This window comes from Sapajus apella, unplaced genomic scaffold (genome assembly GCF_009761245.1).
Source record: "Sapajus apella isolate SASKATOON/1434 unplaced genomic scaffold, GSC_monkey_1.0 scaffold212, whole genome shotgun sequence".
In the NCBI taxonomy this organism is placed as follows: Eukaryota; Metazoa; Chordata; class Mammalia; order Primates; family Cebidae; genus Sapajus; species Sapajus apella.
In genome coordinates, this window is record NW_022437152.1 from 33,385 (window position 1) to 42,747 (window position 9,363).

The following is a 9,363-nucleotide window of genomic DNA, read 5'->3' on the forward strand; positions in this document are numbered from 1 at the left end:
GGTGTCCTGGGGGAGGCACGGTCTCCAGGTCAGAACAGGTGCTCGGTGGACCTGCCGGGGCCAGCGCAGAGGGCCAGTGGGCAGGTGGAAGCACAAGCCCGCCTGCCGAAAATCGACTTTGTATCCAAAGCAGCCCCCTTGGAGCCAGGTGCCTGCAATCTCAGCACGTGGGGAGGCCAAGGCAGGCAGATCACTTGAGGTCAGAAGTTCGAGACCGGCCTGGCCAATATGGTGAACCCCCATCTCTACTAAAAATACAAAAATTCGCCAGGTGTGCTGGCAAGTGCCCCTAGCCCCAGCTACTGGGGAGGCTGAAGCAGGAGAATCGCTTGAACCTGGGAGGCAGAGGTTGCAGTGAGCCGAGATCAGGCAACTGCACTCCAGCCTGGGTGACAAACTCCTTCTCAAAATAAAAACGAAGTAGCCCATTTGGGCTACCGTGCAGCACAGGTCCTCCCTCCCGGGAAGATCAGGACCCACCGGAGGCCCCAGGCACAGTGGGAGGGGACAGGACCAGGCTGTGGGGCATGTGTTCAGGCAGGGCTCCCTCCCAGCAGGGCAGGGCCTCTGATGACCCCGCCACCCCCCTCCCCGCCCTGCAGTGCTTTCTCCGTCCAACAAATCAATCAAGCTCTGAAATAGCGAATCAAACAGTTCAGGTTTGATGCCCATGGGGAACCCTGTCCCCACACACTGGAGAGGCCGGAAGGTGGGAGCTCTGCCCATCCGCTGGGAAAAGTCCAGGCCAGCCGGAAGTCTGTGCCCTAGGCCTGGGCAGGCTCTGAGGGCTGTGGGGCCGACGAGCCAGGCACCTCGGGGTCCTTGGGGGCCAAGCCTGTGCGCTGGATGCTGTCCTGGTACTTGCGGCGGCCAAGCTCCAAGACTGCCCGGACCTCTTCAGCCACGTCCTTCCGGTCACTCTGCTCCAGGGCCTGCACCAGGAGCACCACAGCCCCCGGCTGCCCAGCCTGGCGCTCAGCCCAGGAGAAGAGCATGTGACGGATCTGCCCGTCCAGATCATCCCTGTGGGCAGAGGATGGGGACACAGGGAGTCCTGCCCACCTGCCCAGTACCCCCACCACGCTCTGCCTCGGGCTTGTCTGGGCCAACCTCGGCCACATGGTTCCTTTCCAGCCTGGTGTTTGCGCCTCCCCCACTTCCCCTGGAAGAAACTTCTGGCAGCATCAGGCGGGCCCCCCAGGCGGCCAGTGGAAGCCTCACCGGAACTCGTGCCGGATGCGCTGCAGCTCTCGGTAGGACATGCCCAGGTGCAGGGCCACCGCCGGCCAGTCTGGACCCAGGCGCCCAGCCACGCTCAGGAGGTTGCTCTGCGTCAGAAAGCCAGTCTCAGCATCTCCCAGGTTCAGGGGTGCCAAGGAGAGGCCAGCCCCCCGCCGTGGCCCTTCGGGCCCCCGAAGCCTCTGTTGGAAGGAGAAAGAGCAGAAAACCCTGGGCTCCGTCCCAGACTCCACCGCGTGCTTCTGGGCTCCACCCCTGGGCCTCGGTCCTGCCCCCACCCCTCCACTGTCCCTCAGTCCCACCGGCAGCTTGATGGGCAGAGTGGCCATCCACAGGGCGTCTGCGCCCTTCCTCTGCCGGGCAGCCTCCGCCTCCTCAGGCACTTGCACGGGCACTGCACCACGGTAGAAGGACACCTGAGGGGGCATTGAATGGGGTTCAGAGCTCGGCCCTGTGCCCAGGCAGCCTGGGGGGCCCACCCCCTCGCCCACCTGGCCCCGCACAGCCTGAGCCTCCCGATCCAGGGTGGTGGTCACGTACACCTCCTTCACATTCTTCAGGTGTGAATAGAAGACAAAGCAGATTCTGCCCTCCACGCAGTCAGGGCGGTCTAGGGGACGGGGGGGGGGGGGGCGGGCTGAGCAGGGGGCGCAGGGAGGACAGCAGGGCTCCCTCTCCAGGACGGGGCGGCCCTACCAGCATCCACGTCAATGCCTCGCTCGAAGGCCGCAAAGAACTCCTCGCCCTCGAACATCTCCACCGTGTCGGAGGGCTCCGGGCCACGGTAGCGCTCCAGCAGCCGCCGAAGGGTGGCGTCCACCTGCAGGGACGCCGTGCAGCTCGGCAGCCAGAGTCCGGCACCCCAGCCCTCTAGCCACCGCCCCGAGCCCCCGAGCCCGCGTCCCCACCTTGTTTCGGGGCAGGCACTGCAGCAAGACCTGCTCGGGGTCCCGGCGCCGCTGCAGGGCGATGAGGTTGACCCGGTGCAGCCGCAGCCGCTCCCAGGCCTTCCGAGCCAGGCCTCCCACGCAGTTCTTGGTGGTGTACCAGAGCCAGTACCTGGGGGGGCGGGGGTGAGGGAGGAGGCTGAGGAAGCCGGGGCACTGACGGTGGGTAACCCCCGATCTGGGCGCCGAGGAAGGAGAGCTAAGCAGATCCCCGGCAGGATTAGCGCCTGAAAAATGTCTTGGTTTACGGTGTTACTCCTCAGTCACCGCCTTTATAATCCTTTACATACCATCACGTATTAATTTATAGTCTGAACAATTAGTGCCTGAAGAACACCTTACTACCCAGTTATTTCTCTACATGTATACAATTATATCTTAGTTCATAGAGGCATGTCTAGAGCACACACGGTGCAGAGCATGAGTTAAGCAATAAACAGCTATACATATATAATCATATCTTGCTTATAGTCAGAGGAACGTCTAGAGCAGACACGGTGCAGAGCATGAGTTAAGGGAAAAACAGTTACACCAGGACAAGAACCTGGCCCAGGTGGCAGCGTTCAGTACCGTAAAGATACCCGCTGTGTGGCAGGCTTGGAGCAAGAGCCTCTCCCCCTGATAAAGGAGTTGCAGGACCTTGCTCCGGTTCTTGTGGAAGGCTCCCTCAGACCGGCAATCCCGCGAGCATCCGAGGGCTTAAAACCCCTCCGGATAGTTGCACCTTGGTGACTAAGAACTTCATCAGCTCTTGTTACTGTGCTGACTCAAAAGCATCCTCCTACAGAACTCACTGGAAGCTGCCAGCAGGTGGCTGTGGACCTTGTCAGCTCTGCTGCTGCTCAAAGCATCCTCCTACAGAAATCCTTAGAAGTAGCCTGCCCCTAGACAAGAGATATTGTGCACTGCACTCTTCACTGTGCATGGCCCACCTCCTAGCCTAGGTGACCTAATGGGGGTGGACCGCTCGTCTATTGCCCACGTGATTGTCTTGACCCTATCACTGTCCTTAAGATGACCTCACTCACGACCCTTCCCCCTGTCTGGTACCCAATAAATACAGACGCTCCTGGATATTCGGGGCCTCGCCTTCTGCTCATAGGTGGCGTGGTCCCCGAGCCCAGCTGCTCTTCTCCAGTCCTTCTGTCCTGTCTCTTTATTTCTCGCATCCTGTGCCTCCGCACAGCACAAGGGACACCCCACAACCCTGTGGGGCTGCGGCCCTACAACTGACCAGGAGAAGTGTGTGACCTGGAAGCGTGCGTACAGGTGGGTGAGCTCCAGGACCACCTGCGCTGTGATGTCATCCCAGGTGGCTGCAGGAGGGGCCCAGTACAACAGGTGCAGACGGGAGCGGTCCAGACTGAGGCCTGGGGACGGGAGGGGCAGCAGGCTGAGGCCTCCTGGCCGGAGATCCCCTCCACCCTATGGCCACAGGTCCAGGTGTGCCCTACGGCCGCCTCTCACCTGTGACACCAGAGGGCAGGGGCAGCTGCACGGTGATGGGTCGGAGGAAGCTGGGGGGGCCGCTCTGCGAGAGGCACAGCAGGGGGCTCGCTGCGGCCTCTGGCTCTCCCAGGAGGGCTCGCAGCTCTCGGCCAGGCACGCGCACCACCTGCGGCGGACGGGCCCCTGAGCACCTGCCTGTGGGCTGAGGTGCCGCCTGCCACCCTTGGCGCTCCCCTGGCCGCACCTGCATGGAGACTTGGCGAGGCTCCTCAGTGGCCCCAGCAGGGAAGATGACCTTGACCCCAGGATGACCCGAGGAGCACAGCAGCGTCCCCTCTGGTGGCACCAGGCAGGCGTCGGACACAGGGCGGGAGACCACAAGGAACCAGGAGAAGTGGGGCACCTGGCAGTGAGCCCAGAGCCGCTGGGACAGGCGAGGGGGACAGTCAGAGGAGCCGGGGTCAAGGCACGGCCAGCCGGGGACATGGAGGGACTGGATCCAGGACAGACGGGGCGGGGTGGAAGGTGCCAGGGTGAGGCTCTGGGCAGGGGTGCATGGCACGGGGCAGCAGCTCCCCACTGGCCACTGGCAGGCCTGGGTGACCCTCACCTTGGGTGCCTCTTCCTCCAGGAAGGTCTCCAGGTCGCTCCAGCTGCTGTCATTCCGGGTCCTGACCACCACCTCACGGCAGCGCCGGGCCCGTGGGGGCGTGAAGAGCAGCCACAGGCCCACATCCTGCCAGGAAAGGGCGGTGTGAGGGCTGGGGCCAGGCCTGGGTCCGCACACCCCCACCATACCACCCCCCACCACACCCTGGCTATGCCTGCTGGAAGGCCACCCCGTGGGGCTGCAGCTCCAGCACACGGCTGAGCAGGGCGTCATGAGGGCCCAGGGGGACGAGGCCCGGCTCTGGCAGCAACAGCCGATAGCGGATGGTGATGGGGGTGATGGTGGCCCCTGCTGGGAACTGCAGGCGGACGCCACAGGCCAGGGTCACGGAGCAGCCTCCAGGGGTCACAGGAAAGCTGAGTGAAGAAGAAGCGCGCGCCGGGTCAGACCCACAGGGGCCTACATGTCAAGAGCCTGGACTCAGGAACTCTGGAGGAGGCGTCGGAGGCGCCAGGGCGCCAGGCAGACAGACACCCCTGCAGCCCCCTCGCCCCGCCCTGTACCTGTCCAAATCTGAGGTCAGGAAGAGTCTGGGCATTTCTGGAACGAAGGCTGCCCCTGTGGAGGGTCAGACATGTGGCTGGGACACTGAGGAGGCCACGTCCAGTCCCAGGGCCGCCCCTCTAGCTCCAGACCTACCTGGGGAACTCGGGGCATCTGGCGAGGCCTCGCCCAGGGGGTTCCCCTGCAGGCGCACAAAGGGGGCGTCCAGCAGCTCAGGGGGCAGGTCCCGGAGCCGGTTGTCCCTCAGATCGAGCCGGGTGAGGAGCGGGAGGCGGGCCAGGCTGGCTGGCACAGAGGCCAGGAGGTTGCTGTGCAGGACAAGGAGCCGCAAGGACCGCAGCCCCGCTGTGGGCAGGCGCTGGCTTAGGCTCGGTACCAGTGCGGCCCACGATGCCCGGACACTCCTGCTGCCACCCCCCAGAGCAGCCGTGTCAGACTCTCCTCCACAGCCGGGCTCAGAGAACTCCCACAAAGCCGCCCAGGGAGTCTCAAAGGCCAGGAAGGTGCTGGGACTCCCAGGGGTAGCCGTGGACCCAGCCTGTGGGTGCAGAGGCCCCTGCCATGGGGCCGGTATGCCAGGGCATGGCAGCTACTCACCCAGGGAGGCCGGGAGGCTCTGCAGTCGGTTGGAGGCCAGGTTGAGCTCAAGGAGGTTGCCCAGGCCTCCAATCTCAGGAGGCAGCGTGTCCAGAAGGTTCTGAGAGAGATCGAGGCGCTGCAGGGTAGACAGGGCCCCCAGAGCTGGGGGCAGCATCTGCAGGCGGTTGTGTGTCACGGCGAGGAAGGTGAGGGCGGGGAGCGCCCCTAGAGCCTCAGGCAGCTCGGAGAGGCAGTTGTGAGACAGCAAGAGGGCACCCAGACCTCGCATCCCCAGGACACAGACCGGCAGTGTCTCCAGGCTGTTGAAGCTCAGGTCCAGGTGGGCCAGATGGGTCAGGCCACTCAGACCAGCAGGCAGGGCGGTCAGGGCGCCCCGGAGACAGGCACCTAGTGTGTCCCGGCGTTGCCCTCCTGGGAAGGGGGGAGGCGGATGTGGCCCTCAGAGCCAGGGTCCCAGGTCCCAGATCAACCCTGCCAGCCAGAGAAACAGCTGCTCGAGAGGCACTGACCTCCCACCCCCACCCCACCGCAGCCAGACAGGGACAGACACACACACTGGAGAGGCTGCTGCAGATGGAAGAAGTGGGGATGCGGACCAAAGTCAACGCAGCTGACACCATCACCCACAACCTTCCCCTTCAGCCCTCACCCCACTCACTGCACTGCGGTCTGCGAGAGACCCCCGAGGGGTGGCTTGGTGGTCTGGGACCAGGGCCCAGCCGGCCTCACAGTGGGGGTGGGAGTCGCCGAGGATGGGGATGGGGCTGGAGAGGGCCAAGAGCAGAACAGTTCACACCTGGGGGGCCGCAAGGGGCGGCCGAGCTGCGGTTCGGACTGGGGTTTGCCTTTGAGGACCAAGCAGCAGAGGCAGGGCAGAGTGAAAGGTGGAGACAGGGCAGGGAACGGGTGGGGCTCACCTTTGAGGACCAGGGAGCGGAGGCGGGACAGGCTCCGAGGCACCTGCGCCAGGGTGGCCTCCAGCAGCTGAGGGTCCTCGTGAGTGCTCAGACGCAAGAACTCCACCTGCAGCAGCTGAAGGGGCTGCTGGACACACAGGTGAAGCAGGCGGTGGCAGCCCCCGGGGGACAGGTCTAAGTTTAGCCGGTTGCCGCCCAGGAAAGGCAGCGCCCTGGACCCTGCATCCACAGCCTCCGAAGCATCTTCTGCATCTGCAGCCTCCGAAGCATCTCCTGCAGCCGCTGCCACTGCCTCCAGCTCTGGCCCCTCCACTGCTGCAGACATCACCCACCGACCGTCCTTGGAGGCCAGACATGTCCCAGCACGCAGGCAGGCCTGCCCAGGCAGGGCCCGGGGAAGCTGCAGAGGCAAGGGGAGGGGTGAGCGGGAGCCCTCCTCTCTTTGGGGAAACAGGGACTCTGGCTGGAGTGGGGAGCTCTTGAGCCATTGGGGCCTGGGCTGGAGAGTGGAGGAGACCTTGTGGGTGCCCTGCATCCCTGAGGCCCGGGCATCACTGGAAATAGGGTTGGGAAATGGGACTGCCAGGGCAAAAGGCAGCACCAGGCAGGAGGCCTCACTGTCAGCAGCAGAGAGGAGGGAGGGAGGCCTCAATCCTGGTCCTGGAAATCTGACCCACGGACGCCTGGAGCTGTGAGGTCACCGAGGCTGTCCCCCAGGTCTGGGAATGAACCCCCCTTTGGTTGCATCAGCTTTGCCAGGTGGACCATGACCCTCCTCTACTGCGGGGGTGACTGCACCCCGAAAGTCTGGGAAGGCAGTGCAAGGGTGAGGGCCTGAGGCCGGGACCCCAATTCATGAGCCCGGAGCAACGCTCACCGCCCTTTCCAGTTGGGTCCGCTGGGGAGGGTGGTGGCCGCGCACTGCCGGCTCAGATGGCGTCGGGGATGGGAACGGCCCCCCCTCCCCGCAGCAAACGTCCCCCTGCCGCCGCCGCCGCCGCCGGGGCAGGCGCGAACCTGCGCTCCAGGCGGAGCGCGGACCCGGGCAGCTCACTGCGCGCTCGGCGCGGGGTACACCCCCCGCGCGTTTCTGGGCGGGCGGAGACCGTAGACCCCGCCCCGTAGGATCGCGCGGGCTGGGGCCACAGCGGGGGCCTCCGCGCTCCTCCCCGACCCGCCTTCCCTCCGCCCGTTCCCGCCCAGGAGACGCGGACGCCACCCGTCCACCGGCCGCGCCGCCCGCGCAGCTGCGCTCGGCTTCCCGTTCGTTACTCACGGGTCGGAGCCGCCCGGCTTTCCCCGTCCCGAGGCCGGCGGCGCGCCGCGAATCCCACCCTTTCCCAGGTTCTCGGGGCCCCGGTGCTGTCCCAGGCTGGGTGACGGGGCACTCTTGCCGCGGCCCCGCACCCACCCCTGCTAGAAGCCAGAACACTTGCAGTGCCCTTCCCCAACCAGCCCCTACGCCTCCTCCGGGAAGCCGGCCGGGACCTCCCCTCCCGGCCCGCAGAGACCCTTCCTTTCGAGCCGTCACCCTGGGCCCGAAGCCCTGGCAGTGATCCTCTTGGCGCCCGCGCAGGGCAGGAGGCTCCGTAGCTGGTGTGTGTCAAAGCCAAGAACCCGAAACCTGCTCCGTCCGCCCTCCCCAACACGGCATCCCCCGGGTGTGCTTCATTCGCCGGCTCCCTCGCACGCGCTCCGAGGAGGACGCAGACAGCACCAGCGAGGCCTGCGTCTTGACTCAGTTCGCACAGCCTCTTCCGCCACTTCCAGGTACCACCACCCCCTCTGGGATGCGCAGGTCTCTCCCAGGCCTCCCTGCTTCCATGCCCACCAGCCCCTTTCACGTAGGTGCCGGAGGAATCGTTTTAAAAACCAACCACAGGCCGGGCGCGGTGGCTCACGCCTGTAATCCCAGCATTTTGTGAGGCCGAGGTGGGCGGATCACTTGAGGTCAGGAGTTCAAGACAAGCCTGCCCAACATGGTGAAACCCCATCTCTACTAAAGAGAAAAATCAGCCAGGTATGACGGCGCACACCTGTAGTCCCAGCGACTCAGGCTGAGGCAGGACAATCACTTGAACCTGGGAGGCGGAGGCTGTGGTGAACTGAGATCACACCACTGTACTCCAGCCTGGGCAACAGAGCAAGACTCCCTCTAACAAGACAAATTTAAAAATAGGGTGGGCACGGTGGCTCACACCTGTAATCCCAGCACTTTGGGAGGCTGAGGTGGATGGATCACTTGACGCCAGGAGTTTGAGACCAGCCTGGCCAACACAGTGAAACCCCATCTCAAATCCCCGTCTCTACTAAAAATACAAAAATTAGCCGGGGATGGTGGCTCACACCTGTAATTTCAGCTACTCAGGAGGCTGAGGCACGAGAATCGCTTGAACCTGGGAGGCAGAAGTTGCAGTGGGCCGAGATTGTGCCATTACACCCCAGCCTTGGTGACAAGAACAAAACTCTGTCTCAAAAATATATAAAGTAAAAGGCGGCCAGGCGCGGTGGCTCAAGCCTGTAATCCCAGCACTTTGGGAGGCCGAGGCGGGTGGATCACGAGGTCAAGAGATCGAGACCATCCTGGTCAACACGGTGAAACCCCGTCTCTACTAAAAATACAAAAAATTAGCTGGGCATGGTGGCGCGTGCCTGTAATCCCAGCTACTCAGGAGGCTGAGGCAGGAGAATTGCCTGAACCCGGGAGGCGGAGGTTGCGGTGAGCCGAGATCGCGCCATTGCAGTCCAGCCTGGGTAACATGAGTGAAACTCCGTCTCAAAAAAAAAAAAAAAATACAAAAATTAGCCAGGCTCGGTGACAGGCGCCTGTAGTCCCAGCTAGGTAGATCCCTGCCTCCAGGCTGAGGGAGAGTTTGAATCTGGGAGGCAGAGTTTGCAGTAAGCCAAGACTGCACCATTGCTCCGGCCTGGGTGACAGAGCCAGACTCCATCTCAAAAAAAAAAAAAATAATAAAAGTAATAAAAGCCGAGGCACAGTGGCTCACGCCTGTAATCCCAGCACTTTGGAGGCTGAGGC

At 63.7% G+C, this 9,363-nt stretch overlaps 1 protein-coding gene across 8 annotated transcripts in view; it reads right to left on the reverse strand.

Annotated features, from left to right (window-relative positions):
• Nucleotides 1-634: 634 nt before the first annotated feature.
• The window catches only part of PIDD1 (p53-induced death domain protein 1), an 11,774-nt gene continuing 3,045 nt past the window's right edge, over nt 635-9,363 (reverse strand). For 2 of the 8 annotated variants that reach the window (XM_032270517.1, XM_032270515.1), the window contains exons 2-14: nt 6,327-6,726; nt 5,407-5,820; nt 4,945-5,154; nt 4,809-4,863; nt 4,460-4,661; nt 4,246-4,371; nt 3,880-4,059; nt 3,654-3,801; nt 3,421-3,556; nt 2,148-2,298; nt 1,936-2,059; nt 1,222-1,849; nt 644-1,023 (exon numbers count right to left, since the gene is read on the reverse strand). In XM_032270517.1, coding sequence (XP_032126408.1) covers nt 765-1,023; nt 1,222-1,849; nt 1,936-2,059; nt 2,148-2,298; nt 3,421-3,556; nt 3,654-3,801; nt 3,880-4,059; nt 4,246-4,371; nt 4,460-4,661; nt 4,809-4,863; nt 4,945-5,154; nt 5,407-5,820; nt 6,327-6,651 — 2,958 coding nt within the window. In that variant the 5' untranslated portion in view covers nt 6,652-6,726 and the 3' untranslated portion in view covers nt 644-764. Of the gene's footprint in view, nt 1,024-1,221; nt 1,850-1,935; nt 2,060-2,147; nt 2,299-3,420; nt 3,557-3,653; nt 3,802-3,879; nt 4,060-4,245; nt 4,372-4,459; nt 4,662-4,808; nt 4,864-4,944; nt 5,155-5,406; nt 5,881-6,326; nt 7,377-9,363 lie in introns of those variants that run through there. The other 6 variants (XR_004265880.1, XM_032270514.1, XM_032270512.1 and 3 more) reach the window with 6 other exon arrangements.